At 43.4% G+C, this 19,006-nt stretch overlaps 1 protein-coding gene across 1 annotated transcript in view; it reads right to left on the bottom strand.

The window, feature by feature from the left end:
• dnah7 (dynein, axonemal, heavy chain 7) overlaps nucleotides 1-19,006 on the bottom strand; it is a 224,626-nt gene that overhangs the window by 87,395 nt on the left and 118,225 nt on the right. The window contains 8 exon segments of the mRNA XM_046362668.1: nucleotides 7,377-7,567; nucleotides 8,470-8,624; nucleotides 11,641-11,804; nucleotides 12,503-12,688; nucleotides 14,238-14,418; nucleotides 14,626-14,972; nucleotides 15,225-15,555; nucleotides 15,904-16,133. Coding sequence (XP_046218624.1) covers nucleotides 7,377-7,567; nucleotides 8,470-8,624; nucleotides 11,641-11,804; nucleotides 12,503-12,688; nucleotides 14,238-14,418; nucleotides 14,626-14,972; nucleotides 15,225-15,555; nucleotides 15,904-16,133 — 1,785 coding nt within the window.

The raw sequence follows: 19,006 nt of genomic DNA, 5'->3' as shown, positions 1-19,006 counted from the left end.
GTTAATCTACACACAATACCCCATAATGAGAAAACACAATGTTTTTTTAATGTTTGCTAATTTATAGAAAATAAAAAACACATATCACATTTACCACAAGTATCATAAGTATTCAGACCATTTACTCAGTACTTTGTTGAAGAACCCTTGGCAATGATTACAGCTTCAAGACTTCTTGGGTATGACGCTACAAGCTTGGCACACCTGTATTTGAGGAGTTTATGCCATTCTTCTCTGCACAGCTATTTTCAGGTCTCTCCAGAGATGTTCGATTGGGTTCAAGTCTGGTTTCTGGCTGGTCCACTCAAGGTCATTCAGAGACTTGTCCCGAAGCCACTCCTGCATTGTTTTGTCTGCGTGGTTAGGGTCATTGTCCTGTTGGAAGGTGGAACTTCTCCCAGTCTGAGGTCCTGAGTGCTCTAGAGCAGGTTTTCATCAAGGATCTCTCTGTACATCTTTGCCTCGATCCTGATTAGTCTCCCAGTCTCTGCAGCTGACAAATATCCCCTCAGCATGATGCTGCCACCACCATGCTTCACTGTAGGGATGGTGCCAGGTTTCACCAGACTGACGCTTGGCATTCAGGCCAAAGTGTTCGATCTTTGTTTCATCAAACCAGAGAATCTTGTACCTTTTACTGAAGAGTGGTTTCCGTCTGGCCATAAAAGGCCTGATTGGTGGAGTGCTGCATAGATGGGATAACTTTCCAGAAGGACAACCAACTCTAGAGCCCTGTCAGAGTGACCATCAGGTTCCTTGTCACCTCCCTGACCAAGGCCCTTCTCCCCCGATTGCTCAGTTTGACTGGGGAGAGCTCTATAGGAAGAGTCTTGGTGGTTCCAAACTTCTTCATTTTAGAATAAGGCCGTAATGTAGCAAAATGTGGAAAAAGTCAAGAGGTCTGGATACTTCCCGAATGCTAGCTGCCATGGTCTCATCTTAGAAAACATTCCATGGTCTGTGCCTAGAAAACTCCTTGGACAAGCTAGCCAACTAACAAGGCCCTCGTCTCCACATTTCAGCACCACAGCCAATTTTCAACTACTAGGCTACTGTAGCTACTACTAGGCTACTGTATTGTGGTCGCAGTATTGACAACAGAAATGCTAAGGTCATTTCAATAAATCAATGAAGTAGTTCAAAAAGAGGTAGCCTACCTTTGACTGGCTGTCATGTTCCAGTAGACCTAAATGAGTTTATGTTTTTTTTTTCAACTGCGATTATTATCCAACCAAGTAGGCAGGCCTAATTATTGTGTATTCATTGTTTCATTGTGTGAATTGTTTGCCCTTTGGTTGTTTATTTTTTTAAATCAATTCTCCATTACCTAGGTCACCAGTAGGCCTAGTACATATACTGTTAATCACCCGTCGTTTGGTTACATTAATTTCTGTTAATGCATGTATTAAAACGTCTTATGGCTTGGGGGCAGTATTTTGACATTTAGATGAGAAGCATGTCCAAAGTAAACTGCCTGTTACTCAGGCCCAGAAGCTAGGATATGCATATAATTGGTAGATTTGGATAAGAAACACTCTAAAGTTTTCAAAACGGTTAAATTATGTCTGTGAGTATAACAGAACTGATATGGCAGGCAAAAACCTGAGGAAAATCCATCCAGGAAGTAGGAATTTTTTTATTTGGGTATTTTCAATTGAATGCCTATAGAGTATCTATTGGGTTAGGACCCAGATTGCAGTTCCTATGGCTTCCACTAGATGTCAACAGTCTTTAGACATTTTTTCAGGCTTGTTTTCTGAAAAAGGAAGAAGAATGAGACCTTTCTCTCAGTGGACTGAGGAAGAACGCAGAGCTGGTTTGCACGCATGACCGAATACACGCCCTTCGTTGTTTTTCCTTTCTATTGAATACGCTATTGTCCGGTTTAAATAGTTGATTATTTAGACAATTGACAACCTGAGGAATTATTAATTATAAACATTGTTTGACATGTTTCGGCGAACTATACTTTATTAGGATATATTCTGCTGCGTGAATTGACCGCCTTGGAGCCAGTGGATTACTGAACAAAACACGCCAACAAAACAGAGTTTTTAGGATATAAAGAGGGACTTTATCGAACAAAACTAACATTTATTGTGTAACTGGGACTCTTGTGACTGTAACCATATGAAGATCTTCAAAGGTAAGTGATTATTTTTATCACTATTTCTAACTTTTGTAATTCCTTTACTTGGTTGTAAAATGTTTGTATGCTTTTGTAAGCGGAACGGTGTCCTCAGATAATCGCATGGTATGCTTTTGCCTTAAAGCCTTTTTGAAATCTGACAAAGCGGCTGGATTAATAAGAAGTTCATCTTTAAGCTAATGTGTAACACTTGTATTTTTTATGAATGTTCATTATGACTATTTCTGTATTTTGAATTTGGCTCTCTGCAATTTCACCGGATGTTGTCGAGGTGGGTCGCTAGCGGAACGCCTGCGCCAGAAAGGTTAATTACAGTGATTTACCATTCTCATTCTCGGATTGGAAACATTGTTTGTGGAGATCACAACATGCCACACTTGCGAGAAACAAGTTTTGGTTAATTTCTTAACCATTACGAGTTTCTGACATTTTTTTCAATTGTCTTTTGTTTGGAGTACTCCATGAGAGCAATGAGCATGTGTCTGGTTTCTCTTTCCTAATAATGTTGAGGGAGCACACAACAGTAGACCTACCTGGTCTTCTGCGTGCAAAAGTAGGAAAGTGCTCATTTGGCAATGTTCAAATTCTGATGGCATAACTCACAATGTCCACCACTAATAAGCTGAGCTTCTCAGTCATTTTTTCTTCACCTCACACAGTAAGTCAACAACGTCTGTTTTTTTTAACAGCCATTGGGAATGTTAGTTCCTCAGAATTTGAAAGCTCTTTCCAACATCGAAACAACTCATGAACAACAGCATGTTACAATCTCTGATGTATCTCTGGAAGGCACCCCTTGCTCAAATTTCGTATATCTTATCGTCAAGAGACTGGTCATTGGCGAGAAGTATACTCGGGAAAAGTGAGCGTTGTGCCCGTCTAAGTACCCTGACCAGAAGACCGCTGCGTCTGCCCCTTCTGCGGCTCCGGTGTTTTGGGTGGTCTACTGAGTCCAAACAGAGGATCCGCTTCGGGAAAATCATATTACTGGTCGTAATATTGACGTTGCTATTAAATCCAACAGTTCTTCCCGGTTGTATGTAATAAGACTTAATATTTCCTGGGTTAAGAAATAAGAACAAAATACTGCATAGTTTCCTTAGAACGCAAAGCGAGGCACCCATCTCTGTCGGCGCCATGTAGCTAGAGGTGAAGTGACTATGCAGAGATAATAAAAAGCGAGTTGCAGCAGTGTACAAAAGGGAGGGAGGTTCAATGTAAATTGTCCAGTGGCGATTTTATTAATTGTTCAGAAGTCTTATGGCTAAGGGGTAGAAGCTGTTGAGGAGCCTTTTGATCCTAGACTTGGCGCTCCGGTACCTCTTGCCTTCCGGTAGCAGAGAAAACCGTCTATAACTTGGGTGACTGGAGTCTGACAATTTTATGGGCTTTCATCTGACACTGCCTATTGTATAGGTCCTTGATGGCAGGAAGCTTGGCCCCAGTGATGTACTGGGCCGTACACACAACACTCTGTAGCGCCTTACGGTCAGATGCTGAGCAGTTGCCATAGAGGGTGATGCAACCCGTCAGGATGCTCTCCATGGTGCAGCTGTATAACCTTTTGAGGATCAGGGTCTCCTGAGGGGGAAAAGTTTTGTCGTGCATGCCTCACGACTGTCTTGATATGTTTGGACCATGATAGTTTGTTGGTAATGTGGACACCAAGGAACTTGAAACTCTCGACCTGCTCTACTACAGCCCCTTCGATGTTACTGGGGGCATATTCGGCCTGCCTTTTCCTGTAGTCCACCATCAGCTCCTTTGTCTTGCTCACGTTGAGGGACAGGTTGTTGTCCTGGCACCACACTTCCAGTTCTCTGATCTCCTCCCTATAAGCCGTTTCATCGCTCTTGCCTTTAGCTCGATACGGATGTTGCCTGTAATCCATGGCTTCTGGTTGGGATATGTACGTACAGTCACTGTGGGGACGACATCGTCGGTGCACTTATTGATGAATCCGATGACTGAGGTGGTGTCATCTGAGTCATCTGACCACTTCCATATTGAGCGAGTCACTGGTACTTCCTGCTTTAGTTTTTTGCTTGTAAACAGGAATAAGGAGGATATAATTATGGTCAGATTTGCCAAATAGAGGGCGGGAGAGAGCTTTGTATGCATCTCTGTGTGTGGAGTAAAGGTGGTCTAGGATTTATTTTTCTCTGGTTGCACATGTGACATGCTGGTAAATATTTGGTAATAATGATTTAAGTTTGCCTGCATTAAAGTCCCCGGCACTAGGAGCGCCACTTCTGGGTGAGCATTTTCTTCTTTGTTTATGGCCTTATAGAGTTTTTTGAGAGTGGTCTTAGTGCCAGCTTTGTTCTGTGGTGGTAAATAGACGGCTACACATAACATAGATGAGAACTCTCTTGGTAGTGTGGTCTACAGCTTATCATAAGGTACTCTAACTCAGGCGAGCAATACCTTGAGACTTCTTTAATATCAGACAGCGCGCACCAGCTGTTACTGACAAATATACACACACCCCTTGTCTTAACTTGCGGTAGCGTTTCTGTTCCGCCAGTGCACGGAAAACCCGGCTAGCTCTATATTGTCCGCATCGTTGTTCAGCCACGTCTCGGTGAAACATAAGATGATACAGTTTTTGAGGTCCCGTTGGTAGAACAATCTTAATTGTAGGTCATCAATTTCATTTTCCAATGATTGCACGTTAGTAAAAATAATAGATGGCAGTGGGAGTTTACTCGCTTGCCTACGGATTCTCAGAAGGCAGCCTGATCTGCGGCCCCTTTTCCTGCATTTTTTCTTCACGCAAAAGGCGTGGATCTGGGCCTGGTCCAGTGAAAGCAGGATATCATTCTTGTTGGACTCATTAAAGGAAAAGGTTTATTTCAGTCCGCAGTGAGTAATCGCTGTTCTGATATCCAGAAGTTATTTTTGGTCAGAAGAGATGTACACAATAAGTGAAAAAATAAGTTACACAAAAAAATGAACAAAATAGCACAGTTGTTTGGGAGAATGTAAAATGTCAGCAATGTTCTTCGGTGCCATCTTCTCCTTTATCAAGCCTTGGTGTGAAAGAGCAAAACATCATGATCTGATCTCCCTATATCCAGTGAAAACATCATAAAAAAACTGCTGTTTGTCCCTAGCTCACTGGTGCGTGAATAGGCTATTTGATACAATGTTGCAAGTTTGCTGGCTACAGCTTCAGGCCGAAACAGTTCATGATTTGATACAATGTTGAGCTTCACTAGCAATAGCTCAAGTCAAGACAGAAAGAAAGGGAGGCAGACAGGCGGAGTAGAGAGATGATTGTGAAATATTTTCTACTGTTTTTACTTGTCGGCTGTAGGCCTATGTATTTTAGTTGATAATTAAGTTATAGCGTTACTCCTGCATTTGCCTATAGGCTATCACTGAGTTCTATGCGCTCGTTTCTTTAGCTGCCAATGGATAATCGTGTATCAATGTGTCCAAATGGCAGAGGCTAGTGCTCCCTCCATAGTTGCATTTTTACTTTTAGCATTGTATCATTTTACTTCAGATTTTTATGATTAACCATTTTTTTTTTGTTTTGTTGTTATGATTCTGAGAAACTAAACAAAGGCCCATCGAACTGATCAGTTCTGGCACCGGAGCTGGGCCTGCTCCGATTGGAGGTATTGTGCTTCAGATATGGCTTGATGGGAAGAATGAGAGCCTATCATGAGAGTGTACTGTAGGCTGTCAGGAAAAAGTGTGGTCGTAAAAAACGAGCTGAATCTATTTAATGGGGGCCTATAAAAAACAGGCGGGTGGCCCTGCAAATAGATGCTTGAAATGCGAACCTTGGTAATGCCTTTTTTTCTCCCTAATGCAATTCACTTTATTGTGCATTTTCAGAAAATTGCTTTTTCTGGGGGCCTGCCCGAGGACACACACACTCACTTGCTTGTATTGGTGTTGCTTTGTTAAATGGGACAATATTGAGTGATTGGCTGATGTGTTTTGGGGGGTAAATGCATCTTTGCTCAAGTGCTGTGACCCTGAAACTGCAGTGCGTAACTCGCTGTAATCTTCACTCCCTTCCCTCTTTGAGAGAGATATCATACTTTCGCAGCAGCTGTCTGAAACTCTGTCTGAAAAGCACTGCAATTATTAAGTAGAGTGGATCTGGTGCACAGCTTTGTTCTAAGAGCAGTACCATATTTGATGTGTAGAACATCATTTCAAAGTCTGAATGTTACAATTTTCATTTTAAAATAAGAGGCCTATTATAATCATAGACTATGCTCCAATGCTACGACGATGCTCAGCCATTTTGTATGGAGCAGATACAGTTTCTAAAGACTACATGGGGAGGAGAAAGGTATAGCCAGACTCCCCTATAATTCTGCATTGTATCATTTTCACTTCACTTAGCACAGACAGCAAAAGATTGTGCATCTGCATGCCAGTGAGCTCCGGGAAGCGTGAATGAGCAGTAAAGGCTCATTAGAAGAAACTTACACCTGCTCGGCTATGGATAGCAACACACATACTGTAAAGTCACATATGGGGAAGAACAGAGTCTATGCAGAAGTCTTGTGCTGCAAAAGGTGTCGTCGTTCTAAGGAGGTAGAAGTGTTCGCGAGGCCTCACTTTGAAATGAAGCCTTGCAAGTTGTGTTGTTGAAGCCTTGCAACTGTTGTGTTGTATTTCATTGTATTAAAAAAGGGATGAATTATCCTACTTACAAATATTATCAAATACAGTTGCATTTTACAATGGAGAGCAGAATGATCTGTTTCCTCTTTTAAACATATACATTTCAGTTTTTAATGTTTTTTTGGGGTCCTGTGCCGTTGAAAATCAAACAAATATGTGTGAACACCAAACATTTCTTATTATATTAACTTATTTTATAAGAAATACTGAATTGTGCTAGGGTGCCAATACTGTATATTTGACAGCATCTGTAATTAAAATTATTTTGCAATGCATCAAACTTCAACAATAAAGTATAACGGAGGCATGTTTACAAATCAGTTTGTGTGTGTGTGAGTGTTTGCGTGTGTGTGAGTGTGCATATGTTCTTCCCTCCTCTCTGTGTGTGTTGCGCGTCTGTGTGTGTGTGTGTGTGTGTGTGTGTGTGTGTGTGTGTGTGTGTGTGTGTGTGTGTGTGTGTGTGTGTGTGTGTGTGTGTGTGTGTGTGTGTGTGTGTGTGTGTGTGTGTGTGTGTGTGTGTGTGTGTGTGTGTGTGTGTGTGTGTGTGTGTGTGTGCGTTCTATGGTAGTCTAACCTTAACAGAAGTTTCGGGCAGGTAGTGGGGGTTGCGGAGCTTGGTGGTGATGTAGAAACGGAAGTCTGGGGCATACTCGATAGTGGAGTCTCCCAGGCGGATGCAGATGGCACCGCCCTGCTTGAAGGTCTGCTTCAGCAGCAGAGGCTCCAGAATGGCATCCAGCTCCTCACCAATGTTCTCCAGGAGCACTGAGAAACAGCAGGGCTTTGTTAAAAAATACTGAGCAGATAAATGAGTGATATAGAATGGGCATTTACAGTGAAATGCATATGTGAAAAGCAATATATCGGGGGAGCAAACAGGAGGCGAACATAACACACAGTTCTGTTTCTCTCTAGACTATTTGTCCTATTTTTACCCTTTGAATTGATATGTAGGCCACGCGTGTTTTTTAAATTGATGTAGTTTTGTCCTCGAGCCATTCTTGTCTATTAAAGTTCTGTATTATGTCATGTTTCATGTTTTGTGTGGACCCCAGGAAGAGTAGCTGCTGCTATTGCAACAGCTAATGGGGATCCAAATAAAATACCAAAAAATATCAATACCAAATACAAGGACACAGCACTTGTAAATGCTGTTCCCGTTGTCTGCAAGTACATATTGACCTGACAGATAACCCGAGTTGGGCTTTGTTTTTATATTTATGCTTTGTATCGCTCTCACAGCCTATGCCACTACAAGAGCTACTGGATTGGTAAAAGCTTGTTTGTTTGTTATTGTGAACAATTGAATCAAACAGATGAAAAACCACATGAATCATTATAAAAAGTACTCGTTGGTTATTACTGCATTGTCGGAACTAGAAGCACAAGCATTTCGCTACACTCGCATTAACATCTGCTAACCATGTGTATTTGACAAATATATTTTATTTTATTTTATTTGACATCACATTTCTGTGTTCTCTGATCCTGAATACAGATTCACATCTGTTTCTGTTATTGTGGTGAAGGGAGACCCCTTCAGGTGACCAGAAGTACTGCACCAACCACAGGCTAGTAGTTTTAGTCTGGCATCCAAACTCATGTGCTCAGTTTAACCATAGTTCCACTTCACAATATAGTTTGGATGCTAGGCTATGGGAGTTCACCTGGTGTGCCAAACTGGATGCAGTTCTCCAGGGTGCGCACAAAGTCTCCGTCGCTCAGTTTGATGATGTGCAGACAGTTGGCCTTCTCCATGTTCTTTACCCACTTGTTTGCCTGGCCCTGGGGGTCGATCATCAGGGGCCACCTTCGGGCATTGCTGCACACACACACACACACACACACACACACACACACACACACACACACACACACACACACACACACACACACACACACACACACACACACACACACACACACACACACACACACACACACACACACACACACACACACACAAAGAGAACAGTAAGGCACAATTGATACATGACACACACGGCAGGCACACACACACTCACACTGGGAGGACAGTGTGGCCAGGGCTCAAAATTAAAGGAGTCCCGTCATTCTGGGGACGATAAAAATTATGCCTGGGATGGTTCAAAACAGATGTTGGGACAGATGAGGGACGATAAGCCAGAAAAATATATAACAGTGGTTCGATACTAAAATGTTTAAACACAAAGACAAGGTTGAAACAGATCACAACATTTACAGTTGAAGTCAGAAGTTTACATACACTTAGGTTGAAGTTATTAAAACAAATTTGCCAACCACTCCACAAATTTCTTGTTAACAAACTATAACAAAGTATAGTTTGGCAAGTCGGTTAGGACATCTACTTGTGCATGACACAAGTCATATTTCCAACAATTGTTTACAGACAGATTATTTAATTGTATAATTGACTGTAACACAATTCCAGTGGGTCAGACGTTTACATACACTAAGTTGACTATGCCTTACACAGCATGGAAAATTCCAGAAATTATGTCATGGTTTTAGAAGCTTCTGATAGGCTAATTGACATCATTTGAGTCAATTGGAGGTGTACCTGTGGATGTATTTCAAGGCCTACCTTCAAACTCAGTGGCTCTTTGCTTGACATCATGGGAAAATCTAAAGAAATCAGCCAAGACCTCAGAAGAAAAATTGTAAACCTCCACAAGTCTGGTTCATCCTTGGGAGCAGTTTCCAAACGCCTGAAGGTACCACGTTCATCTGTACAAACAATAGTACGCAAGTTTCAACACCATAAGACCACGCAGCCGTCATATCGCTCAAGAAGGAGATGCGTTCTGTCTCCTAGAGATGAACGTACTTTGGTGTGAAAAGTGCAAGTGCAATCAATCCAACAACAACAGCAAAAGACCTTGTGAAGATGCTGGAGGAAACAGGTACAGAAGTATCTATATCCACAGTAAAACCTGTCCTATATCGACATAACCTGCCGCTCAGCAAGGCAGAAGCCACTGCTCCAAAACCGGCATGAAAAAGCTACAGTTTGAAAAGACTACGGTTTGCAACTGCACATGGGGACAAAGATCATACTTTTTGGAGAAATATCCTCTGGTCTGATGAAACAAAAATAGAACTGATTGGCCATAATGACCATTGTTATGTTTGGAGAAAAAAAGGGGGACGCTTGCAAGCCAAAAAACACCATCCCAACCTTGAAGCACGGGGGTGGCAGCATCATGTTGTGGGGGTGCTTTGTTGCAGGAGAGACTGGTGCACTTCACAAAATCATGAGGAAGGAAAAGTATGTGAATATATTGAAGCAATATTTCAAGACATCAGTCAGGAAGTTAAAGCTTGGTCGCAAATGGGTTTTCCAAATGGACATTGACCCCAAGCAAACTTCTAAAGTTGTGACAAAATGGCTTAAGGACAACAAAGTCAAGGTATTGGAGTGGCCATCACAAAGTCCTGACCTAAATCCTATAGACAATGTGGACATAACTGAAAAAGTGTGTGAGAGCAAGGAGACCTACAAACCTGACTCAGTTACAGCAGCTCTGTCAGGAGGAATGGGCCAAAATTCACCCAACTTATTGTGGGAAGCTTGTGGAAGGCTACCTGAAACATTTGACCCAATTTAAACAATTTAAAGGGAATGCTACCAAATACTAATTGAGTGTATGTAAACTTCTGACCCACTGGGAACATGATGAAAGATATAAAAGCTGAAATAAATAATTCTCTACCATTATTCTGACATTTCACATTCTTAAAATAAAGTGTTCACCCTAACTGACCTAAGACAGGGATTTTTTACTAGAATACATTTCTGTAATTGTGAAAAACTGAGTTTAAACGTATTTGGCTAAGGTGTATGTAAACTTCCGACTTCAACTGTAGCTTAAAAGTTGATAAACTATGAATAATTCACATTACAAGCGCAGCAATGTGTTCACTCGTCTCGGCCATATGCGTGTGTTCCAAAATGCTATTACTGGAGAACACCATTCTCAAACGCACATCTGATGCCAGCGTTTCTTATAATACGACAGAGACTGATATTCAGCCTAATGGTATAGACTTAGAAAGAAGGAATATCTGAAGATGCAACAATAGGATTTTGCCTTACTGCCTTTGGAAAGATTAAATGCTGGTTTCAGTGGCATACAGTACCAGGAAATCTTAGCTTCTTGTCTATGGTCGGATTTTGGCTGTAGGCTATTAAAAGCAAGGTAAGAGAGGCTATGTAAAATGTCCAGGTTTCAAACAATGATATTGCTGGCTAGGCATTGCATATGTAATTATTTAGGTTATGGAAATGTATAATATCAGAATATCATTCCAATGTTGGGCAAATAGGCCTATTAGAATGCACATTTTACTCTCTCCCAGCCTGTCTGCGGTCTGCCGGCCAGGAATTGAGTTTTCGTGTGTCGGGAGTTGCTGTGGCAAAAAATGTAATGAAACAATAAACCACATTACATTTTACTAGTAATAGATTTATAGTTACAGAAACATTACAAAGCACGCTCATCCGTTCATCCGAGGAAAAAAGTTAGTTGCGAGCCCCGAGTGTGGCTCTACCTAGGCAGTCAGCAGGAGAGACTTCCTATGGTTCTTGCATTAGGTAACAGAACATGGTGAGTGGGATTGAAATGTAACCTAAACGTAACATTGTGGTTAAGAGCGTTGGGCCAGTAACTGAAAGGTTGCTGGTTCGAATCCCCGAGCCAACTAGGTGAAAAATCTGTCAATGTGCTATTGAGCAAGGCTGTTGGCATACAATGGCTGCCATGTATCACCAGAGGGGGTTGCTAAAAGTACTCTAAGTGGTGGCTGAGGTAATATGTTCGTTTAGGTTGTGGACTTACGAGATGATGATACCATTGTCTACAGAAAAGCTGTCCGATGGCAGCCCGGCGATGGTCCAACTGCGGATCTTGACTGGCTCGCCCAGCGAGTTCATCAGGGACATATTGCTGGAGCACGGGATGTCTCTGCTCTTACACAGCTCCATCCACTCCTCGGTCTGAGCCTGGAGCAATAATAACGCATTTTGAGGGAGACTCTTTAATGCAGTTCCTTTTGAGCATCATAGAAAAGCATACAAGTTAAATATTGAAACTATCTGGCATCCTCTCGTCTTTGTCACATCAAAGCTCACAGGCCAACTGCATCAAAACACACACAGTCAAACATGCACATGACATAAACACTCTCTCAAGTGCTCACTGACATGCAAACTGATTCTATGTCCCTGTATGTACCTTTTTTAATTCGTACAGTATCTACCTCTGCTGTATACTGTATTTCTTTATGTCCCTCTATGTGGCAGCATGTTCATATACGTACCTTTATATCCATTTATGTCCATTATATCCATTTATGAGTTTTTACCTGTATGTCACTGTAACTCTATGTCCAAGTACGACCTGTTGCACAATGGCAACGGGGATCCAATATCACCCTTTACATTATTGTATTTCATTGTTGGAGTAAATTCTATTTAATATCCTGGTAGTTCAAAAGAACATGGCATTTCTCTCCAGGAATTATTTTCAATTCCTGTATTGACTGGATAATGTCATGAAAGAGGATATCCTTTGTATGTCTCTACCTTGTATTTACCTACTTTAACCAATATGTATATTCTGAGCCAGTATATTTGTGTGTGTACCTACAGTATGGACCAGTCTTTCATGATGCATCTGTGTACCTCCACTGTGTACCTACCTGTCTATAGCTGGAGGTGAATGCCCCCAGGTAAGCTACGATGGCTGACGAAATGAGGATGTCCCCTGTCAGGTTGGTGTAGAGGTCCCCAAGGTTAAAGGCTGTCTCGCTCCAGCGAGTCTTCTCGCCACCCAGCCCACCAATCAGCTGCTCAGCTCTCTCCAGCTTCTTGCTGCACAATTTCACCTAGAGGTCGAGAAGGCAAGGACAAGGCTGAGGATTTGTAAAATTACCCGTCCGTGTCGCAATCAGTAGTCACTAAATGGGAAAACGTTTTGAAATAGTTTGGGTAGAACCTTCACTGTTTCAAAACGGCTCGTTTCATCTGTACTGAACATGAACATGGCCCTGTTTAAAGCAGAGGCTACTACACCATAAAAATACAATTATCATCTTGTTTTGATTGAATGATTGAAGGCAGGCTTTACCAACAATTTACTTAATAAGGACACTCAACAATGACACTCAGTATCATTCCAAACATTTGTTCATAGGAGTTACTTTTGGAAGAGATTTGAAAAATAACAGTTCAATAAATTATTGTCGATTGATAGCTATTTAATTCTACCGTTTTAGCTTAGTATGTTTACTTTTCATGTTGAGAAAGTTTAAATGAAAATAGATAAAACTATATTAGAGTACTTGCATCTACTCCGATAGCCTGGGATAGCCCCTATATGATTGTTGGTCTTTTGGTGTTCAAGAGGTACCTTTCCCCAAATCTGTGCCAAGACACAATCCTGTCTCAGAGCACTACGGACAATTCCTTTGACCTCATGGCTTGGTTTCTGCTCTGACATGCACTGTTAACTGTGGGACCTTATATAGACTGGTGTGTGTGCACCTTTTCAAATCATGTCCAGTCAATTGAATTTACCACAGGTGGACTCCAACCAAGATGTAATAACATTTGAAGGATGATCAATGGAAACAGGATGCACTTGAGCTACATTTAGAGACTCATAGCAAAGGGTCTAAATACTTATGTAATTACAAAAATACAAAATATATAAACCGTTTTTTCGCTTTGTCATTATGAGGAATTGTGTGTAGATGGATGAGGAATTGCTTTAATTGAATCCATATTGAAATAAGGCTGTAAACAACAAAATGTGGAAAAAGCCAAGGGATCTGAATACTTTCCAAATGCACTGTATAAGCTCTTAAAGCAAATGTTAAAATTGGGAAGAATTATTGCCAAAAATTCTGCCAATAAGTCGAGCTACCACAAATCGTGTTAAGCAAGTGCCAACAGGGAGAGAGCTATAGAACTCATTTGAAAATTACACTTTAAAACAATTCAGGGTCCTCCCGAGTGACACAGCAGTCTAATGTCACTACAGACCCGGGTTCGATTCCAGGCTGTGTCGCAGCCGCCTGCGACCAGGAGACCCATGAGGCAGCGCACTATTAGCCTAGCATCGTCCGGGTTAAGGAAGGGCTTGGCTGGCTCGGGATGTCCTTGTCCCGCCGCGCTCTAGCGACTCCATGTGGCGGGCCAGGCGCATGCATGCTGAATTCGGTCGCCAGCTGTATGGTGTAAACCTCCGACTTCAACTATATATTCCATTAGATTAATGGATGTAATACTAAAACAAATACTGATACATTTGTATTTTGGTCTTAAACCATTATGTACATATTTGAAAGGAAGTGATTAGCTGCTAACCAGAGCTGGCTGGTGTATTGAAGGAGATGATGGTCACCTCTGTAATTTGCGCCTAACCCCACTGACCTGATTCTCTAGTTCAGCCTTCTTGTTCTTGTTGGCCTCCAGTGTCTGCTGCAGCTTTGCCAGTTTGTCCTGGACCTCTTTGAGGGCAGCCTGTTTTTTACGCAGGCTCTCCATGGCCACCTTCAGCTCCCCCTCGGCCTGAGATAGCTTCTCCTTCTTAGGGGCCACCACTTTGGCCACTCTGAGCGAGAGGAGGAGAGAATATATAGGTTGGGGTTCCATTCAGGAAATGTAACTTAACATTTTCTAATAATAACCACCAAGGCTTATTTCAATGTACTTCAATAAAACAACTCAGTATCTTTGTGAGATTCAATAATAGACTATATTGTACTGTACTCTTCAATGTGATCACAATTCTTCTTACACAGCTCTACACGTTACTCACTTGTCGTAGGATTCCATGGCGCGCACCCACTTGCACAGCCCCTCGGCGGCCGTGGAGGCGGTACGGATCTTCTCTGGGACAAAGTCTGGGTTGGTGATGTACTGTTTGCGGATAATGGCGATGAGGTGGGGTGGGATGTTTTCCTTGTCATACTCGTGAAGGCTCTGAAGAAACTTCATGTCTCCAAGGAGCTTCTTGGCCGGGCCCCAGAAGTCCTCCACCTTCTTGCCGGAGCCCGAGGGGTCAGGGATGCGGTCCGGCTTCAGGCCCTTCAAGATGCAGATGGCCTCCATCACCAGCTTGACCGCCGGTGGAGGGCTCTTCATGGACTTGACCACTGTGATGTCCTAGACAAAGGGGCAAACAATCACAGTCACCTAGGGCTGAACTTTGTTTGTGCATGTGCACATTTTTGGGTGCTTTTAATGTTTATGAGAGATTTAGGCTATGCACATGATTCTCAAAATATCCTGCATTATTTTGGAAGGGGTGTGGGCAAAGGCTGAATTCTGAGAGGGGTTGGGATAAAGCAGAAGACAAGTCCATTGGAGATTGGACTATAAAGTCAATGTAAAGCAATCTCCCAATCGTTTTCAAACCTGGTTGGTTAGTGTGTCCAGAGCGGACAGGGCTGACTCCAGGATGGGCATGGCGATGGCCAGGTCGGCGTCGCACTCGTCTTTGATGGCCTTGGCCGCCATGGCCTGTTCGTTGGCCACCGCCTCATCCACCTTCACCACCTTCTCCGTCTTGGCAACCTCCACCGACTCGTGCTCAATCACCACCATCATCTCATCCACCTCCTTGCTGGCCACACGCAGCTGCGGCTGCAGGGCCTCCAGTTCCACCTGCATGGTGGCTACCTGGGCGGCTGCAGACTCCAGCTTCTCCAAGCCCACTTCATAGCGGCGCTTCAGCTTCATTACTTCTCTGTGGATGCAGAGAGTGTTGGGTGTTTAAGCTTAATAATGTCAGTTTAATGGGTAGTAATATATTCATAACCACTGGCATAATATCAAAATCTCTTGCATCTATATTAAAAATTACTAACATTGACTCAGATCTGTTTAGTGCTCTCTTGCCAACAACCACAGGTGTTGGCTACACAACCCAAATAGATCAGGGACCAGGCTATAAATAAATGAAAAGCCACATATTTTGGGGGTAAAGATGTCGACTGTTTCTCAATCCAAAGGCAGCTGCCTGTTGGCTACCTGCCTCAAAGGGAAGCGTCCTTGTGGATTGAGAAACAGCCTTCTTGTTTTGACTGTTTCTTACGCTCTCTTCTTCTCCAACAGGGCCTTGAAGGTGGAGATGAGCTCCAGGTAGGAGGTGGGCGTGACATAGTTATGGCGCTGCAGCTCGGACAGGAAACAGGACGACAGCTCGATGGTGGATGTGTGGAAGCTCTTGCACATGTTAATGCAGCCCATCCGTGACTCGTCTGTCATCTCGATGTCCTCCAGGAACCGTGAGGCCACCGCCTGCAGCGCGTCCTCCGGCCAGCTCTGGGAGGAGAGAGGAGAGGGTATAGGGTGAAGTTGCCCCCAGAGAAGCTGATCTTCCATTAGTTTTGCAAGGTTAGGATTGGGGAGGGGAAGCTGATCCTAGATCAGAGTAAATGAAAAGCCTGACTGAGTTCTATAATTATATACAGTACCAGTCAAGAGTTTGGACACACCTACTCAATCCAGGGTTTTTCTTTATTTTTTACATTGTAAAATAATAGTGAAGACAACAAAACTATGAAATAACACATATGGAATCATGTAGTAAGCAAAAAAAGTGTTAAACAAATCAAAATAACTATGTTTAATTGTTACCCAATTAAAATAATAATGTAACAATTAACTCATTAGTAATTTGGGCACCACGGAAGAAAATGTTTAACGAGTTACCATCTCCCAAATTAAACTCTGTAAGATAAGTTACATATCAATAACAGTCACTTATTAATCATTACCTCATATCAGTCTCAATCTGAACAGTCGTAACCCTCTTGGATCTGCAAGAACCCCAACCTTTGCTAATCATTCAGTACCACACAAATTGATTTAACTATTTATTGACTTAGTATTTATTTAATAAGTAACTAAATAATAACAGAGTATACATATAAACACTTACATGAGACAAAAGTCTCCAGGGGACTGACAAGCTATGACGGCTTATTACACAGAGACGGAGAAGGGGATGGGGAAAACAGAGACATTTATCGTGGATATATTCTAGGACTGACTTCACATTAATCATATAAACCCAGCAAAAAAAGAAACGTCCCTTTTTCAGGACCCTGTCTTTCAAAGATAGTAAAAATCCAAATAACTTCACAGATCTTCATTGTAAAGGCTTTAAACACGGTTTCCCATCCTTGTTCAATCAACCATAAACAACCTGTCAGGCGTTTCTCTTGCGCAGTGTTCTCTCATCATCGAGCTGCAGCCCTCCTCCTTCCCCTCGGACCACTCAAAGATAGCGTACCTGATCACGCTGATGCCCGGGAGGGCTCTCCCCTGCACTACAGCCATGTGCGAACTCACGTGTTCCCACACGGAGGTGAATAAGATTTTTGATTCTCCACTGTCCGGGAGAGAGACTGCCCGGAAGATACTCCAGCTTTGGCAAACTCCCGCAGTGTGGCAGACTTTGTGGTGGATTTCCACACGTTGGCAGCTGAGCTTGCCTGGAACCCGGAATCACTGCGTGAAAGTTCGTGCACGGATTACCGGAGGAAGTGAAGGACGAGCTAGCAGCCCGGGAACTACCAACGGATCTCAACTCGCTCATTGCAATATTGTAATAAATATTGTAATATATGCCATTTAGCAGACGCTTTTATCCAAAGCGACTTACAGTCATGTGTGCATACATTCTACGTATGGGTGGTCCCGGGGATCGAACCCACTACCCTGGCGTTACAAGCGCCATGCTCTACCAACTGAGCTACAGAAGGACATTGCCTTGACCATCCGGATCGACTGGAGGCTACATAAACGAAGGAAAGATTCCACCTCGCCTCCTATGCATCCCGGAAGTTCCCGATGTTTCCATGGCCGAGAGGACCCGAGGCTACCAGAGTTCCCCCGAAAGTCTCCAAAGTCTGCCGATTCACCTCTTCCCAAGCCGATGCAACTAGGCAGAGCTAGGCTGTCCCCAGCCGAACGTCTACACCGGCTTCACATGAAGAGTTGTCTGTATTGCAGGACTACTGGTCATTTCGTGTCCTCCTGTCCACTAAAAGACCAGGTTCACTGGTAGGGCCGAGAACTTTTCCTCCCCCCTATTCTCATACCCCTTTCCATACCATCCTGCTGTAGGGGAACCCATCAAAATCTCTCTGGATACTCATCGACTCTGGGACCGATGACAGTTTTTTGGACATTTACCCTGTCGTCTGAGCTGGGCATCCCCACTCATTCCCTTTCCATTCCCATGGACGTTAGAGAGTGCTGAACGGCCGCTCTATAGCCTGGGTCACCCAAATACCACTCCAATCAGCCTACGAGTGTCAGGGAACCACACCCAGGCAATCCAATCTCCTCAAGTTCCCATGGTACTGGAATATTATTGGCTCAAGCGACACAATCCAATCATAGACTGAACTGCTGGTGCCATCATGAGCTGCAGCCCGTTCTGCCACGGCCATTGTCAGAAGTCAGCGCAACCTGCCCCGGGTCATCTTCCTGTGGGCTCAGAAGTTGCCACGGACCTCTTCGCCATTCCCGAGGAGTATCAGGACCTCAGGGATGTTTTCAGTAAGGCCTGGGCCACTTCCTCCACACCGACCCTATGACTGCTGGATCTTCACCCAGGCACCACACCACCCCGGGGACGACAGTACTCTCTGTCAGGTCTGGGGACCAAGGCTATGGAGACCTACATCGAGGACTCCCTAGCTGCAGGGTGTATCTGTCCTTCTGCCTCCCCTGCGCCCGTGCATCAACTACCAGGGCCTCAATGACCGCTACCCGCTACCGCCTCAGCTTTCGAGACGCTCCGGGGGGACACCATTTTCTCCAAGTTGGGCCTGCTGAACGCCTATATTCGTACCACAAGTGTACTGCCCAGAAGGGGTGAGCAACACCAATGTATTATTTCTTATTGTACTCAAAAAATAAAATAAGAAATAAAATAAATAAAATAAGAAATAATATGTTGGTGTTGCTCACCCCTTCTGGGCTGTACACTTGTGGTACGAAGATATTCCAGGCCCTGATTTTCAGATTTTCACCCGGTTTAACTTCTCCCTCTCCTACTGATTGGGATCCAAGAATATCAAGCCGGATGCTCTGTCACGCCGCTATAGCCCTGCGGCTACACCCTCGGACCCCGAGACCATCCTTCCCACCTCATGCCTGATGACAGCACTCAGCTGGGGAAT

This window comes from Oncorhynchus gorbuscha, linkage group LG09, assembly GCF_021184085.1.
Source record: "Oncorhynchus gorbuscha isolate QuinsamMale2020 ecotype Even-year linkage group LG09, OgorEven_v1.0, whole genome shotgun sequence".
Taxonomy (NCBI): Eukaryota; Metazoa; Chordata; class Actinopteri; order Salmoniformes; family Salmonidae; genus Oncorhynchus; species Oncorhynchus gorbuscha.
This window is presented reverse-complemented; position numbering and strand designations above follow the sequence as displayed.